At 43.3% G+C, this 20,178-nt stretch overlaps 2 protein-coding genes across 2 annotated transcripts in view; both read right to left on the bottom strand.

Moving 5' to 3' along the window:
- The window catches only part of LOC127003635 (roundabout homolog 3-like), a 234,694-nt gene extending 227,753 nt beyond the window's left edge, over nt 1-6,941 (bottom strand). Inside the window, exons 1-2 of the mRNA XM_050870544.1 lie at nt 6,898-6,941; nt 5,650-5,833 (exon numbers count right to left, since the gene is read on the bottom strand). Coding sequence (XP_050726501.1) covers nt 5,650-5,833; nt 6,898-6,941 — 228 coding nt within the window. The remainder of the gene's footprint in view (nt 1-5,649; nt 5,834-6,897) is intronic.
- A 1,357-nt stretch (nt 6,942-8,298) lies between these two features.
- Nucleotides 8,299-16,374, bottom strand: LOC127003427 (S-phase kinase-associated protein 2-like). The gene is made up of 9 exons (XM_050870121.1): nt 16,065-16,374; nt 13,975-14,194; nt 13,252-13,372; nt 12,622-12,845; nt 12,131-12,239; nt 11,514-11,694; nt 10,762-10,889; nt 10,242-10,404; nt 8,299-9,749 (listed from the first exon to the last, which is right to left on the bottom strand). Exons 1-9 carry the CDS (start codon nt 16,085-16,087, stop codon nt 9,563-9,565), a joined length of 1,356 nt encoding a protein of 451 aa, XP_050726078.1. The 5' UTR covers nt 16,088-16,374; the 3' UTR covers nt 8,299-9,562.
- Nucleotides 16,375-20,178: the final 3,804 nt, after the last annotated feature.

The raw sequence follows: 20,178 nt of genomic DNA, 5'->3' as shown, positions 1-20,178 counted from the left end.
ATAAATGTATGAATAGTTACCCCTAACCCCCCTCCTCCCATCTCCCATGCATGTTATAGTCATCCACAATCCATTTTCTATTTCCCTGACGCTATCGCTCCCCGTTTCGTCATTTGCCTTAACTTTTAGCCCATCACGCCGACGATGAATATTAAACTCCGCCGATATGCAACGCACCGGGCTTTCGTTCAGTTCGGCTCGCTGTGTGTTCGTACGTTAGGTTCCAACACGACTAGGCTCACTGCTACATCCGGATTGCATTGTCACTTGTTATGAAGTCCTTTTGCGCTGCTGGGTTATATACTTTACTAAACGAAGCTATACTGTTTTATTATATTTGTTTTATCTATGTGTTTTATCGTTTTACTACATACTATTGCTTTTTTGTTGTTGTTGTTTTCTTCTTTTAATAAGATACTCGTTAGTTTAGTTTAGTTCGTTTGCACTTTTCGTTAATTGTAGTTTATAAGGTTTTCATTGTTTTGTTTCTCTTCTTGTTTTCTTCCTCTCTCTCTCTCTCTCTCTCTCTCTCTCTCTCTCTCTCTCTCTTATTACTCCCTACCTTCTCCATAAACTCCTTACCATTACCCTTTCCCTCCCTCCTTCATCAACCTGCTTATCTCCCTGTTTCACCTCAATTTCAACCTCTCCCGAACCTCCCTTACAATATCTACCTTTCCCCTTCCACTACAAACCTTTCCTTTCCCCTTACTTTATCTACCTTTCCTCCTTCCCTTTCTCGTCTACCTGCCTCACCTCCCTTATGATATCTACCTTTCCCCTGCAACCACAACCCTTCCCTTCCCTTACAATGTTTACCTTTCTCCCTCCCCTTACATCTACCTTCCTCCCTCTACCTGCTCATCTCCCTGCCTCACCTCCCTTTACCACCACCAACCCTTCCCTCCCCTTTGCTACATCTACCTTTCTCTCCCTCCCTCCCTCTACCTGCCTCATCCCTCCCCTGCTGGCTGTGGGAAGCATCAGGTGCTGCGCCCTTCTCTTTATGAGCCTCCCCCGCCATCGCCTCGACCGTGATGGGAAAACAAGGCCCAGAACGAGGCGTGGACGACACTTACGTAATGTTGAGGTGAATGCTGGGACGATATAATGAAGGAGTGACGTGAGCTGAGGTGAGGGAATGTGAGGAGTGAACTGACGGTTGGATTGTTGTTTGCGAGTAAATGGGTGATGGTAATGATAATAACAATGAAAAAAGTAATGAATAGAGAGATGAGGACAGGTAAGGAAAGGTGTGTAAAGGTAAGGTAAGGAGTGAGGCGAGTGTTGGTTTGATGTTTGTGAGTGAAATGAGAATAAGAAGAAGAAGAGTAAAGAAAATAATAGTGAAAGAGATGAGATGGAGACAGGTGAGAAAAGGTGAGGTGAGGTGAAAATTGGTGTGTTGTTTGCATGGAGTTAAATGATGATAATGAGAAGAATAAAGAAAAAAGAAATAATAATGCGAGTAAGGTGAGGTGGGGTGAGGTGAAATGAAAATCGGTGTGTTGTTTGCATGGAGTGAAAAAAAAATGACCGCTGAAAAGAATAAAAAAAGAACAAGGCAAATAAAGAGCGAGATAAATAAATAAAGAAAAAATAGGTAAATAAAGAGTGAGTTTGGTGAGGTAAGGAAAATAAACCCTAGAACCAATAAAGATGACAACAAAAAAATAAAAATAAACAAAGAATAAAGCAAATAAAGTGAGATAAATAAATAAAAAAAGAAAGAATACCATAGCTAAATAAAGAGTGAGTTAGGTGAGGTGAGGTAAGGTAATGAAAATAACCCTAGTACCAATAAAGATGACAGTTAAAATGAATAAGGCAAATAAAGTGAGATAAATAAATAAAAAAAGAAAGAATACCGTAGCTAAATAAAGAGTGAGTTAGGTGAGGTGAGGTAAGGTAATGAAAATAACCCTAGTACCAATAAAGATGACAGTTAAAATGAATAAGGCAAATAAAGTGAGATAAATAAATAAAAAAAGAAAGAATACCGTAGCTAAATAAAGAGTGAGTTAGGTGAGGTGAGGTAAGGTAATGAAAATAACCCTAGTACCAATAAAGATGACAGCTAAAATGAATAAGGCAAATAAAGTGAGATAAATAAAGAAAGAATAGAGAAATAAAGAGTTAGGTGAGGTAAGGTAAGGTAAACAAACCCTAGAACCAATACAATTCAATGTCTACAAATCTGCATCCCCCATCACCAAACTTCCTCACACTCCCCTAATCCATACAATTACCCTACAAGCATGAAGGCACAAGTCACAAGCCCATACAGGTAAGTGAACAGGTAAACAGCAGCAAAACTTTATCAGTAACCTTTTTCTTATACACCAGAGGAAGCAGCAGTGAAGGACAAGCACAAAGAGCAAGAGGAAAAAAAGAGAGGAAAAATACTTCACCCTAAAAAAAAAAAGGAAAATGTAGGAGAGGATTTAAAAGGGACTGCATAGGAAGGGGATACAAAAAAAAAGGGGGGGGGGGGGAAACAAGGATATAAAAAGACTGCATTGTAATTAATCGAGCTCATGTAAGCGCTCTCTTTTTCGCTCGCTCTCTCTATATATATATTAACTGATTACGAATTCTACCCTAATCTCTGACCTTCGGCATTTGCTAGTGAGAACATAAAGGTAATGGAGAAGGAAAAAAATCACTGCAGAAGAAAAAAACAGGGACAAAAAAACACCATAACTCCATTCTCCTTCCCAACTAAAAAAAAATATTAAAAAAACAGAATGGAAAAACATGCAGCTCCTAAAAGTTTGTTGATGGATGAGTAAGTTTTGTTTTTGGTTTCCCTGATGTGGTGAAAAGTCAAATGGAAGCAGAACTACTACAGTGATCTCTACAACCAACAGGAAAAGTAATGGATAGGATAACGTGATTGAAATGGTAAGGTATGAATTTCTCCGAGGTAAGCAGATAAAACCACATGAGCGTTCTATCCTTTCCTAGAAGCTAACGTGAACCAGGATTAAACTCGCAACCTTTCAGTAATAAGCCGAGCACCATACCCACAGAGCCACCCAGCCCCTAATTAGCATGCTGTGATAATTCGACAATGATGCAAATAATAATGCTGTGATGGGTAGGCGATGTAAGGATAAGGAACCTTTAGCCTTTTTATGTCACTGGTTATGGGAATTATTTGGAATAGAGCAAAGTTATGGCATGACAGATCTCACAAAAGAATAATTAGCAACCAAGTTCAGAGCATGAAAGAACACGGTTGACTGCATCATTCATATGGGCCTCCACACTCCTAATTATAAAACACATGACTTTGTAATCAGCAAGATGAAATATTAAAGTAAATTACTGCGTCTACTGTGTGTGAAATATTTACATGCCCCAAAAAAGTCATGAATACTCTTTACACGATGCACAGGAATCATTAATTTTATACAACCAGGTGAAAGCCGAGGAAAAATATGAAGAAAAAGGACACCTGTTGTTTGTGTCCCGATTGTTTACCTAAAAAAGTTTGCCATGAACTCTTGGGCACAAACCTTTGCGGCGGGTGGAAACAATGTCATTATAAGACCTCATGTGTGTATAAAGTAGGTCAGGAATTCCTACAGCTTAGCAATACAATCTAATAGCCTCGGAAGGGTTGACACACAGACCACCTCTCTCACCATGAAGTCACTAAGCGTTAGGCATAGTTGAACAACTGTGTGTCAAAGGAGTTTTTTAAAGCGATAGCCTGGAACAGTCCATCTAGGCTTTAACTGTTTTTACGCCTCTCTCGCTTGCATCTTTAATATTCCAGAGTGGCTGTTGCACTTATTGTCACTTCCGAGAGACATTCGAGAGGTTAGTGCTTGAGAGAAAACTGTTATCGAGAGTATGTGAATATAGCAACGGGCACTTCTACACTTTTCATGAACATTAACTACGGAGAACTCTAAGTTACTTCTCAGAGTTGCTGGAAAAAATTGAAATGCTTGAACTGCTCATGACACTAGAAACAAAACCAAAACCCGAATTTCACTGCACAAAATTAAAGGAAAATCATATTAATATAAAATGACAAAACAAACTTCATGATTCTTAGATGTGATTTATTCCTATGCAAGAAGAAATAATGTCTGGAGCTTCATGTTTTCCTCTCTCCTTACTGACAACCTCTCATAAATATCTCTGCCCCAATGCATGACAACACACACACACCAGAAACCACACAATATAAATAGCAGTACCATCAACACTAAGTTATTCGTGGTGTCTATTATTTTCAGTCTTGCCTGACCACAAGATAAGGACAAGATGAGCGAAATATACCATCAACACTAGTAAATTATTTGTGGTTTGTATCATTTCCAGCCTTCCTTAACCACATGAGGAAAGATGAGGACAAGATAAGGAAAATATATCAATGTAACTACAGCAAACATAAAGAAGAATCTCCCATGTAGCTAACTTGTACCATCAACATAACCTTGCTTAATATAGTCTTGCTTGACCACATGATGAGAAATGATAGAGGAAAATATATCAATGTACACAAAACAAAGAAAATTCCATGTTGTTAACTTGTGCCCTCAACTTAACCTGCCTTCCCCCCAAAAAAATCAACAAAACATCACTTACATTATTTCTTTAAGTGGACATCAATTTTGTTATTAGTATCATGAGCAGTACAAGCATTAGAGGACAAGCAGAGAAAAATATATCAATGTCTACATCAACCATCATCCATGTAGAAGCTGACTTTTACCACCAACCAACCAACCAACCTGCCTTACACCAATCAACAAAACACCACTAGCCAAACCCCACACCAAACACCAGATTCAAAATGCCAGTAGTCAAATGAGTACTAACTGGTGGACTTCAAGATTCATTACTACAGTTATCACACACTCCCAACACTCTTTCAATATCAACCGACTCCCACGGCCACAGACTTCACTCCCTCACATTCTGGCGGCCGAGGACACACAGACAAACACAGCAAGCACAGAGAAAAGGAAGAAAGGGGGAGGGGGGAGAGGGGAGTGATGTTTAACTTCCCCAAACTTTCGATAACACCACACGCCACGCACCACACGCCCTGGGGAGACTCCGAGGGGGATTTCCACGCCACACCACGCCTACACGCCTTCCAAAAACACCAAATAACGCCATGATAGGAGAATAGGGAGAAAGGGAGGCGGGGGAGAGGGGCGTGATGTCAAACTTCCCCAAACTTTCCGAAACCACACACGCCACACACCACACGCCTTGGGGAGATTTTCCACGCCATACCACGCCTACACGCCTTCCAAAAACAACAAATAACGCCATAATAGGTGAATAGGGAGAAAGGGAGGAGGAGGGGACAAGGAGGGGAGGCATGATGCTAAACTTTACCAAACTTTCCGGGACGCCACACGCCACACGGGAAGACTCCAGGGGGATTTTTACACGCCACGCCACGCCTACACGCCCTCCATAAACACGATAAACGCCGTAAACACAACCTCCTCCCACCCCTTCGCCGCCCCCTTCAGAAAGACACACGCCAGCACATATCTCCTTCCTCCCGCTCCCACGCCTTCCCGATGACCTTACACCATGAATTTCTTTGCTCCGCGTTAAATGACACGCAAGTTATGTAATAGTTTGAGGGTTCGGGGCTGCACGGGCACCTACCATGGGTTCACCGAGCCATCTGGCCGCGCCCATCACACACACGGCCTCCCCCGCCCCGGCCTGGGAGTCAACTGTAAACAAAGTGACGGCCGCCCGCCACCAGCCTCGCCGCGACGTGCGCACCGCCGCCGCCCCCTCGCCCGGGAACGTTTGAACCACTATAACCACCCCTGGTCTAGAACAACTGTAACAAAGGACTAAATGTTTGATTATATTTGACTTAGGAGTAGATGAACCTAATTTACAGTCCGTAACCTACTCGTAAACCCCCCGCCACCGCCGCCCTCTCCGCCCGGGAACGTTTGAACCTCTTTAACCACCCCTGGGCTAGAACATCTGTAACAAAGGACTAAATGCTTGATTATATTTGACTTAGGAGTAGATGAACCTAATTTACAGTCCCTTACCTACTCCGCAACCTCCCCACCGCCGCCGCCCTCTCCGCCCGGGAACGTTTGAACCTCTATAACCACCCATGGGCTAGAACAACTGTAACAAAGGACTAAATGTTTGATTATATTTGACTTAGGAGTAGATGAACCTAATTTACAGTCCCTTACCTACTCCGCAACCTCCCCACCGCCGCCGCCCTCTCCGCCCGGGAACGTTTGAACTACTATAACCACCCCTGGGCTAGAACATCTGTAATAAAGGACGAAATACTTCCTTCTATTTGATTTGGGAGTAGATGTGGAGTGCTGACTTGCCTGATGGGCGAGCCTCCCATAATCCACTTAGCCAGTGGGGTACCTCTTTGGCCGACTGGTAAAGGAGTGGCTCTCCCGTTACGCTGGTTGCGGGTTCGATCCCCGGCGCCGGCAAACCTTTCCTTGCCTGGATTAATTTCTCGTGTGTTTCGTTACACGCAGTGGTCGTGTGGGAGTGTTGTAAAGAGAAAAATCCTGGCATTTCAGATGAACCTAACTTAGTCTTTAACTTACTCTACAATCCCCCAACCGCTGCCGCCCCTTCAACCCGGGAACGTTGAACACCTATGACCACCCCTGGGTTAGAATATCTGTAATAGAGGACGAAATATTTGGTTTGGGTTCATTTAGGACTGGGATAACTTAACGGACTCCCTAACCTACGTACTCGTAATTCCCCCACCGCCGCTGCCCCCCCTCGCCCGGGAACGTTTGAACCTCTATAACCACCCCTGGGCTACAATAACTGTAATAAAGGACGAAATACTTCCTTCTATTTGACTTCGGAGTAGATGAACCTAATTTACAGTCCCTAACCTACTCCGCAAACTCCCCACCACCGCCGCCCCCTCCGCCCGGGAACATTTGAACCTCTATAACCACCCCTGGGCTACAATAACTGTAATAAAGGACGAAATACTTCCTTCTATTTGACTTCAGAGTAGATGAACCTAATTTACAGTCCCTAACCTACTCGTAAAACCCCCACCACCGCCGCCCATCTCCGTCCGGGAACGTTTGAACCTCTAGAACCACACCTGGGCTAGAACAACTGTAATAAAGGACTAAATGTTTGATTATATTTGACTTATGAGTAGATGAACCTAATTTACAGTCCCTAGCCTACTTATAAACCCCCCACCATCGCTGCCCATCTCCGTCCAGGAACGTTTGAACCTCTATAACCACCCCTGGGCTAGAACAACTGTAATAAAGGACGAAATAGTTCCTTCTGTTTGACTTCGGAGTAGATGAACCTAATTTACAGTCCCTAACCTACTCCGCAACCTCCCCACTGTCGCCTCCCTCTCCGCCTGGGAACGTTTAAACACCTCTAACCATCCCTGGGCTAGAATAACTGTAATATAGGACGAATTATTTTTGTTTGGGTTCATTTAGGACTGGGATTACTTAACGGACTCCCTAACCTACTCCTAACTACCCCACCGCCCCCACCCCCTCCACCTAGGAACGTTTGAACCTCTTTAACTACCCCTGGGCTAGAACAACTGTAATAAAGGACGAAATACTTCCCTCTATTTGATTTGGGAGTATATGAACCCAACTTAGTCTTTAACTTACTCTACAAGCCCCCAGCCACTGTCGCCCCTTCAACCCGGGAACGTTTAAACACCTCTAACCATCCCTGGGCTGGAATAACTGTAATAGAGGACGAAATATATTGTTTGGGTTCACTTTGGAGTGGGATAACTTAACCTAGACTCACTAACTTACTTGTAAATCCCCCAACGCCGCCGCCCTCTCCGCCCGGGAACGTTTGAACCTCTGTAACCACCCCTGGGCTAGAATAACTAACAAAGGACTAAATGTTTGATTATATTTGACTTAGGAGTAGATTAACCTAATTTACAGTCCCTAACCTACTCGTAAACCCCCCACCACCACCGCCCTCTCCGCCTGGGAACGTTTGAACCTCTATAATCACCCCTGGGCTAGAACAACTGTAATAAAGGACTAAATGTTTGATTATATTTGACTTAGGAGTAGATGAACCTAATTTACAGTCCCTAACCTACTCTGCAAAACCCCTCCCCCACTGTCGCCACCCTCTCCACCCGGGAACGTTTGAACCTCTATAACCGCCCTTTTGCTCCACATCATTGTTAACAAAGACTAATACAACATAAAAAGTCATGCATAAATCCAACAGAATACACATAATTTATCCAGGAACACATCAGTAAGGATATAAAACAAACAATTTTAAAAGAAAGTGTATGACAAACATGGATTCAGAGATACTGTAATCTACATGAGTTGAGCCTGAAAGGATTAAAAACAAAACAGCAAATGGTGAGAGAATGAGCATTGACAACTGGCAGTGAAAACGAGGCCCCTCTTCCCTTCTCCCTCCAGGACGGCGTCAGGCTGGACAAGGCAGCTACTATGTACATGTCCTTCCCTCTGAACACCCTCCTCACCCTCAGCACAACTAAACAAAATAGTTATAAAATTGCCAAGGGATGTATTTACAACATGACTCCTTATCTCTACAGCTTTCATCATACGCATTCTAGGTGATTGTGAGGGAGACTTTCCAGCACCATACTTTGTTCCGTTCACAAATTTTATAACAAATGTCCTAAAGTAGAACACTCAGCAATCCTAAATTCTTAAACCTTTCATTGCAGCCAATCACTTAACATTTTACATGATGAAATTATCCTTCATAACTTATCCTATTTTTTTCTATTAATTTGCAACACTGCTGATTATCTTATACGAGGAAGATTAAATGGACCTCCTACAGTACTACTGACCCACTAATACCTGGCTTCCCCCACAGGACGGTTCATGTACATTGTGTCACTATATACAAAGGTATTCATGAGGCTTGTGAGTGAGTAAGAATGTTGTGTTGAGTCAAGTCTTGGAATGTTTCTTTGGTAGGACTTCCTGCAGGGTGGAAACATTACTCTCGTCAATCTAAACTATCACAAACTTGATGAATACACTACCATACTTCGACAACAGAGATCTTGGTCAATACTATTTTGTAAAAGAGATCGCTTGCCAAGTACTTACAAAAACTTTTACATATAATGCATGAAATGGCTGCTGAATACACTTTTTTATTACTAATATCAAATAATTCAGGCCCTTATTAATCTACTTCCTAAGGGCTTCAATGTTTTCTTTCTTTCATCTGCTAACAACCCAGACAAAGGGTGGCTTTCTGTCAGTATGCCAAGACTAGTTAGTGTGGGCTGGTAGAATGACTTGTATGTTTCCTTTCTGTCACATCCTAATCCTTAATACTAGAGTTAACAATTACGACTTACGAACTGATCACATGTTGAACACATCTGATATACTGCACACTGGCACCTGCCCTCCCCCACACCTCCCCCAGCTTGTTAGGTTGCCAAGTTAGGTTAGGTTAGGTTCAGCGGTGAGGAAGGAATGAGCTGAAAATGACCACTTGGGTACCATCAACTCGCATGTCTAGTCACCTCTACACCCTGCTAGTCTCTGACCCTCAAACCCCATACTGAAGTTCGACGAATGCCCACTGTGGGTCGGGCCACGGAGGAGAATAGGTACTTGTTGACCTTGACGTGGTGGAGGGACTGCTTCAGTGTGCACAAGGCGGCGTCATTTAGGATGCCATAGACGTCCAGGTACATCAGGTTTGGCATCGACTTGAGCTCTCTGGAATGGAAGAAAGCTTATGAGCAGGAGTACAAATATCAAAACAGACTTCTAAAAGCCCATCTGATTCATCCATTTACATTAAGATAGCTGAACCCACCCTGAAACAAGAAAATATTACAAAGAAAAATAGCACATACAAAACAGATTTCTATACACCCAGCTGAGTCATTAATTACACATTACAAAAGCTAGACCAATCCTGAACTGACATGAGTATTATAAAGATGAAACCCTAGCAATACACTTCCTAAAAACCCCACCTGATTCTCCTATTTACAAAAAGCTGAACCAATCAACTTTACATATCAGCACATTTATATGTACCAAAGATAACAAAAGTAAAACAAAAAACACTTACATCACAGTTATACCTACTTAAAATAAAAAGAATTACAAAGAAAAAACACATTCACATCCTCTCAAAACAGATCCTCCCTATCAATAGCATACACACAACAGTGGAGGAGGGAAGGTGAGGGAAGGACTTACAGGTATGTGTCTGGCTGGATGGTGTAGCAGCGGGAGAAGGCGAGGTACTCAACGCGGTGGAGGTTCTTGGCGATGGAGGACACGGCGTTGGCAGTGAGGTGAGTGGCATCGCTCAGGTCAAGCTCCACCAGGCCAATGCTCTGCTCGGACAACACTCGGACATCTGCAGGGTCAGCAAACGGTCAGAAGGGGTCTAGTGTTCCTCTTGTTGACAGTGATAAGTTTAAAGCAAAAGTAAACACCCTGATATTAACTCATGAGGTACAGTTTGTGTCCCTTTTTTTCCCGTTCTTCTCCTTATATTACTGTCACTCTATTTTTCATATCCATGTCTGGTCATTGAGGGGACTGTCTGGATCTATCAATTTTTTACTTTCCCTTGATGCCCTTTCCTGCACCTTAATAATGAAAATAATAATAATAAGTCTGCAGGGCCCACAAACTGTCAGAACACATCTACAGTGTAACACTCCTACATAAGCTGCAAGTGTCAGGTGTTTATGGCAAGGCAGGTTCTTACGTGAGTCTGTGAGGGAGTTCCGGCAGCCTGAGAGGTTAAGTCGCTCCAGGGAGGGAGGGAAGCGACGGCAGACCACACGCAGGTCCTCAGAACTCATTCCCGTCCACGCTAAATTCAAGCACTGTAGTCTGGTGGGATGAGGTAAAAGCAGATTAGTTAAATGATCATAATAAATAGTCAATCTGTAATGCTTGTACTTATCATTACGGTTAAGTTCCTATAATGCAGGAAAGATCAGAGTGTTGCAGTAAATAAAAAAATAAGAATGTTAAATGAAAAGAAGAAAAAGAAATTAAGTAACTTAACATTTTACTCACAGTTACATCCAGTCACCTTATTTTAACATGCTCATCTTTTCTGCATCATAGGAATTACAGAAATCAAATCCTAGAGCCTAACTAATGGCCTAGAATCATCCGACTAAAAAAGTTGGAAAGTTTCGTTTAGTTGGCGCAACATCTGTGGTCATATGCCGAAGAGAGACAGGAGGGGGAAGGAATTATAGAAGGGAACGGATCCCAGGAGACGGGACACAACCCCTGATTAATACCTGGTACCCATTCACTGCTGGGTGGACAGGGGCGTAGGGTATTGGAAAAGCCGCCCAAATTTTCCCACTCCACCCGGAAATCGAACCCGGGCTCTCTCGGTTGTGAGCCGAGTGTGCTAACCACTGCACCACAAAGCCCCCTATCCGACTAAAACAGCAATCCGTATTAAGACCATAAATTTCATATGGCTCCTCCGCTCACTTTTTGCACTGCGCCAGGATGTTGACCAGGAAGGCATAGCAGAGGCCGTAGCACATGGCCAGGTTGAGGGTCTCCAGGGAGGTGTTGTTGGCGATGTGTTGGCAGACCTCCTGGGTGAGGGTGCAGTGCTCCAGGCTCAGCTTCTTCAGGTCCCAACACACACTCAGCAGCTCCTCCAAGGCTAGACAACACAAAAAACAATAATAATAATAATCTTTACGTCTGACACAAACTCAGCATTTCTTTCGACTGGACCAACACTAAAACAATAATAATAATGATCATCTTCTGGTCACATGTACTCAGTAGTTCCTCTTACGCTAAACAACACTAAAAATAATAATAATAATAATACATATCTAATTGTGATATCAACAATGTGTAAACTGTGCTATATTTACATCATACTAATTTAATACTTTACATGAAAATCACCAAGTAGCAAGTTTGTGATGACTACTTAAGTTCGTTGTACTGTCTCAAATTAATCCCCATTATATAACATAATATTCTGAGACCTCTGATTATACTGTTTCTTTTGAAGGCAAGACAACATAACCAAACAGTCAGAGCATGAAGGAGTCCATGTTTCAGGTGGTGTTATTTATCTCCCTCACCTTGTGGCTGGATGGCGGCCATGCTGAGGTCAAGGTACTGCAGCTTACTCCTCACAGGCATCAGGGTGGGCAGGTGTTGGAGCTGGGGCGAGAAGATTGGGCTGCCCACCTGGAAGACAACACAAGCATCATAAATATGGCCTTAACCCATCCCTTATCCCCTCCCAAGGTACAAGACTACATTTTTCTTCATTGAATTATAGCAGCCACTTTTTGTTCCATTCCTGTAGCTTGGTGATGTCTTCTTGTAAGAAATCCACAGTCAAGGGGTTAAAAACATGCACAAAGCTAGTGGAATGGATGAAAGTATACTGCAGTCAACAGCCAATCAAGAATCTTCCTTTATGTTACCAGTACCACTCTCCAATACACAAGTCTGACCACTGGGTTCTTAGTTTTCTAATATCACCTGGAATATACGAGGCATACCTATATTTTCTGTACTGGCTAAAGGATGATGCACATTACTCGGACTCCCACTCATGCCTCACCTCAGCCTTGGCCAGCCGTAGAATGCTGCAGCCGCGGAGGATGACTCGGCCCACTACCCCGGGCCTTAGAGTCTTGCCGCCCACGTCAAGCCTGCGCCACAGTGACTCGTCGAAGGCCATTCTCTTCCAGCGGCGACTGACCTGCGCACATCTGGCCAGCATGAACTTAGGGAGCCACCGAAACACTGCCAGAATGAGCTCGTCGGACATCCTATTGAATTTGTCTGGAAAGGAAAATGATGTAATGTAATGAAGGATGTTCCAGAGTTTACCAGGAGGAATGAAGGTGCTGGTTAACTCTTGCATAAGGCATTTGGATAGCGTAGGCATGAGATAGAATACAAAGACATGTGCAGTGGGGCCACAGGATGGGTGAAGGCATGCAGTTATCAAGTTCAGAAGAGCAGTCAGAATGAAAATATTGATATAAGACAGCAAGAGAGGCAACACTGCAGCAGAGTTTGTGAGGCAGAAGACTGTAATAATAATGTAATGTTCCTCTACGATAGATTAAGTGTAGCCTTCAATACATCCATTCCCTGTGCACTAGTTAAGAGATGAAACTTTCTATTATATTTCTAGTTTTGAGCGACATTCCGTTCTTGTTAAATGTTACGGCAAGTGACTCACCATCTCCACCTATAATATCCGTTTTCCTGCGCTTATAAACAAAGAACTCTGCAGCGCTTCCTGTGGTGTCGGGGATGAAGGTCTCTTGACTCTGGATATTCTGGTCCACATTGTGTAGAACCTGAAGAAAACAATACATTAGGAACACAAAGAAAATGAAGATAGCAATAAACAAGTAAACTCAGCAAACAACACATATAGAACCTGCCACTTTTAGCTGTTTTCACATACCCCTGAACCTGAAGCAAACAATACATTTAGAGCACAAAGAGAATGAAGAATACAATAAACTAAAAACTTACATAAAACAAAACATATAGAACCTGCCACGTTTATCTGTTTTCACATCCATTCTTCCTCTTGTAACTTCCAAAACATATCCACAATACACTTAAATCAATATTCTGTCAATAGTTTAATTCATCAAATATACATATCAAACCATGAGCAACAAGTGAGAAAGACTATGCCAAGACACTGAGACCATAACACGATGAAAATAATATGTCCTCAAGAATCAAGTCTCAAACCGAAATGGAAAACAAGAAAATGCAAAGGAAACTAAATCACTCAGAAATATTACTAATACAAATACTATACAATCACACAGACAACTCTACCTCTGAAAATAAGAACTCCAACCCGATAAATGTGAAAATATAGAATAGATACCATAAATTAATAATTCAACAAAACTAAACCAAACTGCTTAATGCAACTCACTGTAAGGGGAGGGGAGGCACCAGCGGAGTGGCACTGTGTGGGGGGGAGGGGGGAGGGGGTGGCAATGCGGCTGGGGGCACAAGCAACGATCTCCTCGTCTTGCAGCACCGCCAGCCCCATGTCAGCCAGCAGGGGCGGGTCGGTGCCCACGGCCCCCCCGAGGCTCCAGCGTGTGCATTTTACAGCAGTCTCAGAGTTCTCCTTGTCATACCTACGTTTCCTATAAACAAGAATTATGGAGTCATTCTCATGTCAAAATGTTTAGAAATTTATTCACACTGATTCTCTGGTCAAACTAATTTTCTCCTCATACTCTATCAGTCAAGGTGATTCTCTGGTCAAACTAATTCTCTCCTCATACTCTATAAGTCAAGGTGATTATTCCTGTGATTATCTCCTCTTAGCTACACAATACCTTCATGACAAACTATTAACAGATTCACTGACCAACCTGAATGATGATCAAAACAAGGGCATTTCTATATAATTAACATGTGTTTACAATTCTTCACAACCACAGTAGGACAAAACAACACTAAAAAAACAGAAACAACAAAAAAGTGGATCAAGGGGGAGTATGTTCCCTAGGGAGATTACCCCATGTACACCCACCTGTCTAAGTGACCCTGGGGTATATTAGGGGAGATCAAGCTCTTTCTTTGGGGGGAGGGCTTTGATTAAGGTCACTACTAACACACTGGTGAATATACACTTGTTAAAGCCATACAAATAGGTTCTTAGAGAGCATATCTGTTTAGAGAGATGAGGAGATAGTGACCCTCATCTGACCATATTCTTCACAACCACAGTAAGACAAGAGAACACTAAAATAACATAAACTACAAAAAAACAGTGGATCAAGGGGGAGTAAGTTACCTAGGGAGATTACCCACATGTACACCCACCTGTCTCAGTGACCCTGGGGTATATTAGGGGAGATCAAGCTCTTTCTTTGGGGGGAGGGGTTCCATTAGGCTCACTACTAACAAACTGGTGAATATACACTTGTTAAAGCCATACAAATAGGTTCTTAGAGAGCATATGTTTAGAGAGATGAGGAGATAAGAGACCCAAATCTGAGCATATTTTAACCTGCTCAGAGGATAACTAAAATAACATAAACAAAAAGGGGAGTATGGGGGAGGGGAGAATACCCCATGTACACCCCACCACCCACCTGTCTCAGTGACCCTGGGGGTATATTAGATCAAGCTTTTTTGGGGGAGGGGTTCCATTAGGCTCACTACTAACAAACTGGTGAATATACACTTGTTAAAGCCATACAAATAGGTTCTTAGAGAGCAAAGGTTTAGAGATAAGGAGATAAGAGACCCAAATCTGAGCATATTTTAACCTGCTCAGAGGATAACTATAGCTTGGCCTCTTGAAATTTGACTCCTAGAATAACTGTAAATTGATTCTATAAGGCCCTGGGCACACCATAAAGCCCTGAACACCCCGTAGGCCTTAAACTGACGAGTGGATAAGAGACCCACATCTGAGCATATTTTAACCTGTTCAGAGGACAACCATAGCATGCTCCCTTAAACCCTCACTGCCATAACAACTGTACACTGACTCCATAAGGCCCTGGGTACACCATTAGGCCCTGAAAAATCCCTTAGGCCTTAAACTGACGAGTGGATAAGAGACCCACATCTGAGCATATTTTAGCCTGCTCAGAGGACAACTATAGCATGCTCCCTTAAACCCTCACTGCCATAACAACTGTACACTGACTCCATAAGGCCCTGGGTACACCATTAGGCCCTGAACACCCCTTAGGCCTTAAACTGACGAGTAGATAAGAGACCCACATCTGAGCATATTTTAACCTGCTCAGAGGACAACTATAGCATGCTCCCTTAAACCCTGACTGCCATAACAACTGTACACTGACTCCATAAGGCCCTGGGTACACCATTAGGCCCTGAAAATCCCTTAGGCCTTAAACTGACGAGGCTGGACAAGGCTGAGGAGGCTGGTCATGGGGTCACCAGCCTCACCAGCCTCCCAACAGGTTTTCTGCCCTTTGTTTCCCTGCACACATGGCCTGGACCACAGTGAGTACCCGCCAGGTTCCCACGTACCCAGACTCCGCCGCTAGGTCCATGGCAGCCGTGTTCCCGGGGAGGAGGAGGCCCTGAAGTGCTGAGGCTGAGCTGCGTGCTGGGCGCCAAGGTGTTGACGTTGGGTCAGCTGGGGACCTGCTGACCACCTGCCGGGCACCTCTGCTGACTCCCCTGCTGATCCCCCGGCCTCTCACCCTCACTTGGGACACATAAATGGGATGATATTAAACGTTAGCACAGTAGGTATCGTCTCAGTGGCGTGTATAGTGCAGGGTGTCCTTATATTTTGGCGCCTCGCTGTGTTTTGGTAAAGCCCGCCATGGCCAGGCCCGCGCGGGGGATTCAAGTTCAAGATTTTAAACGTTTTTTTCCCTCCAATTCCACCGCCGGTCTCCTCGCCCCGGGTAATGCCTTCTGGGGGCTTGTTTGGTTGCTTTGCCTTCCCCTACACGCCTATTAGAGCAGCATCAGTCTTTAGATAGTAGGAAGCACACCATCTCAGCACCATACAGCATCTCAGCATCCCAGAAGCATCTCAACGGCGGCTTCCTTATAAAAAAAAAACTACAGCAGCATCAGTCTTTACATAGTAGGATGCACACTATCTCAACATCATCCTGATCAGTATCTCAGCCTTTCAGCAGCATATCTCAACATCGCGGGGGATTCAAGTTCAAGATTTTAAACGTTTTTTTTTCCCTCCAATTCCACCGCCGGTCTCCTCGCCCCGGGTAATGCCTTCTGGGTATTTTGTTGTTGTTTTGCCTTCCCCTACACGCCTATTAGAGCAGCATTAGTCTTTAGATAGTAGGATGCACACTATCTCAGCACCATACAGCATCTCAGCATCCCAGAACCATCTCAACGGCGGCTTCCTTATAAAAAAAACTACAGCAGCATCAGTCTTTACATAGTAGGAAGCACAGTATCTCAGCACCATACAGCATCTCAGCATCCCAGAACCATCTCAACGGCGGCTTCCTTATAAAAAAAACTACAGCAGCATCAGTCTTTACATAGTAGGATGCACACTATCTCAGCATCATCCCGATCAGCATCTCAGCCTTTCAGCAGCATATCTCAACATCGCGGGGGATTCAAGTTCAAGATTTTAAACGTTTTTTTCCCTCCAATTCCACCGCCGGTCTTCTCGCCCCGGGTAATGCCTTCTGGGGGCTTGTTTGGTTGCTTTGCCTTCCCCTACACGCCTATCAGAGCAGCATCAGTCTTTAGATAGTAGGAAGCACACCATCTCAGCACCATACAGCATCTCAGCATCCCAGAAGCATCTCGATGGCAGCTTCCCTATAAAATAAACTACAGCAGCATCAGTCTTTAGATAGTAGGATGCACACTATTTCAGCACCATACAGCATCTCAGCATCCCAGAAGCATCTCAATGGCAGCTTCCCTACAAAAAAAAAATACAGCAGCATCAGTCTTTAGATAGTAGGATGCACACCATCTCAGCACCATCCCGATCAGCATCTCAGCCTTTCAGCAGCATATGCATCGCGGGGTATTCAAGTTCAAGATTTTAAACGCTTTTTTTCCCTCCAATTCCACCGCCGGTCTCCTCGCTCGGGGTAACACCTTCTGGGGGTTTAATTTGCCTTCCCCATACACGACTACACCAGCATTAGTCTTTAGATAATAGGATATGCACAGAATCCCAGCACCATCCCGATCAGCATCTCATCAGCATCTTAATTAGCATCCCAGAAGCATCTCAACGGCAGATTCCCTCTAGAAAACGTCAACATCAGTATTTAACAGTATGAGTATTTAACATGTATAATAGGACACAATGATTCTGTCCATTAAATTATCACCGGCACTATTTCTCAGCGTCTGCAGCCTCTCGCAGCATCCCAGAAGCATCTCAGTGGCGCCTTCTCCATACAAGACTACATAATCAGTCTTATATATACAGTAAGACGCACAATGATTCAGCCCATTCATTTATCAGCGGCTGTTTCTCCATACAAAACTGCAGCATCTCAACGGCGGTTTCTCATCTCCATACAACAAGACTACATTATCAGTCTTTTATAGTATCCCGGACACTTATTCACTCCATTATCATCACCGGCGCTTTCTCGATCCATACAAAACTACAGCATCTCAACGGCAGCTTAATTATCCTCTCCATGCAACAAGACTACAGCATTGGGGTTTCTTTTTTAAGTATCCCGCTCATATATATTCAGTCCGTTAAATTATCAGTGGCTCCTTCTCCATGCAAAACTACAGCATCGCAGCCTCTCAGCATCTCGATCAGCATCTCAGCAGCATCTCCATACAAGACAACAGCATCAGCCTTCATGGAGTAGGAGTCTGTAGGATGCACAATGATTCAGGCCATTACGTTATCGCACAAACATCAGGTGAGTGAGTCAGCGGCCAATGGTTTAAAATTTAGGCGGCTCGATCTTCCCATTCCTCCCATACATCCTGCAAGACATTTTAATACCCTCTTGGACCTCTTCCCACCGACATTTTCCCCTAACAAATTAATTCCCCCCTCTGGACATTTTAATTTATCTGTGGATATTTCCCCCTCTTCTATATATAGCAAGTTATACTCAGCTGCCCCAGTACGTGCTATCTGCGTACGTTTAGCACCATTTTTACGTACTTTTTGCGCAATTAAGAAAAGCGCGTAAAAAAGTAAATACGTAAACATTTTAAGTACTTTCTACCGCCCTCGTTGACGTACTTCGCGTAATAAAGTACATTAACACCCGTTTAGGAAGTATATATAAATGGGTGACAGTCTTAATTAGCTCGGTGTAGGCGCTGAGCTAACACACACCATGCACTTCAGCTATATATATTACACATAGCGAGAAAGAGAGATGTTTCTAAGTCTCCTCAGTTTTCGTGTTAGAGATATATACGCACGCGGCGGCTAAAAATAACGCCAATAAAAGTGAAACCTGTGGTGGGTGGCGAGTGGCCGCGGGCTAGGTTGTCGTGCGGGTTGGTTAGTGGTCAGCGTGGTCACCATCAGAGAAAAGATCCCCTGCCGTGTTATAGTGTGTACAGCGCTGCTTGCTAAGGCCGTGTGTAAGGTGTGAGGCAAAAAGATGAATCAACAGAGGGAGGAAGGGCGTCTTGATTATTTCGGCGTCCAATCACACATATTTGACAAGGCTTTCGTAGGCGATTTGAGCATTTCCACAGGTAGTTCAATGACCCCGGTGGTAGTTTAACCCTTCTTTTTTTACCTCAAAGTTAAAAACGCTCATGAAAATCCGCTTAGTCTCTTTTCCTGGACTTTGGAAATAGTTGATTTGAGGGGCGGAAGTTTCTAAAAATACCGACCCATGTGTTTTCTCTTAGTATGGGAAATGAGAACAAAATAGTCACGTCTCCAATAGTTAATCATTCCAAGCATAAAAATGAGTCTGCTTTAGCATATACTTCTTAATCAGCTCAAACAAATAAAGCAAAAGCACTGACAGGAACATAACAGCTAGTCTCCTTCATGCTGATAATATTAAGTAATGAGTGAATTGATGTTACATGGATACAATGAACTATATACCTTAACATATATATCCGCTCAAAGAAACAACGCAAAAACACCGAGAGGAACTTATATCGTAGTCTTTCTCATACTGACAAGATATAAGTGGTAAGTGAATTGACGTTCTGTGGATGCATACAAGAGGTCACTTTTACTTGAATAACTGAAGAATATAGACTACAACAAATTATACTTTAATGCTCCTATTCCTGTTTTTACCCGCACTTGTCCCCTACCATTGTATCTTTTTAGTTTCCTGGTGCTCCTTCCACATGTATCCTTAGTTGTATAATCACACTCTGTATTGCCTGGGGGTTGGGATGGCATGTTCCTCCCTTCTCCTTTGTTGTTTACTTGCAACTATAAACTATCAATCAGTCAATCTCTCTCTAAAGGTCTACATTAATTCTTATACGTATCGGGCTCCCATGACGACTATTTCCCAAGGCCACAGAGAAGAGTATTTTATGGGTGCAGAAGCCTTGTAGAGCTATCACCGGCATCATAAAACAGTCCATGGAAATTGCAAAAACTTCCACGAGAGGCTTTACAAATTTAAACAGGCTAACTGAGAAGCCGATACGTTTGATTTTTTTTTTA

Source organism: Eriocheir sinensis, chromosome 25, assembly GCF_024679095.1.
Source record: "Eriocheir sinensis breed Jianghai 21 chromosome 25, ASM2467909v1, whole genome shotgun sequence".
Classification (NCBI taxonomy): Eukaryota; Metazoa; Arthropoda; class Malacostraca; order Decapoda; family Varunidae; genus Eriocheir; species Eriocheir sinensis.
The sequence above is the reverse complement of the archived record's forward strand: the minus strand, read 5'-3'. Positions and strand labels throughout refer to the sequence as shown.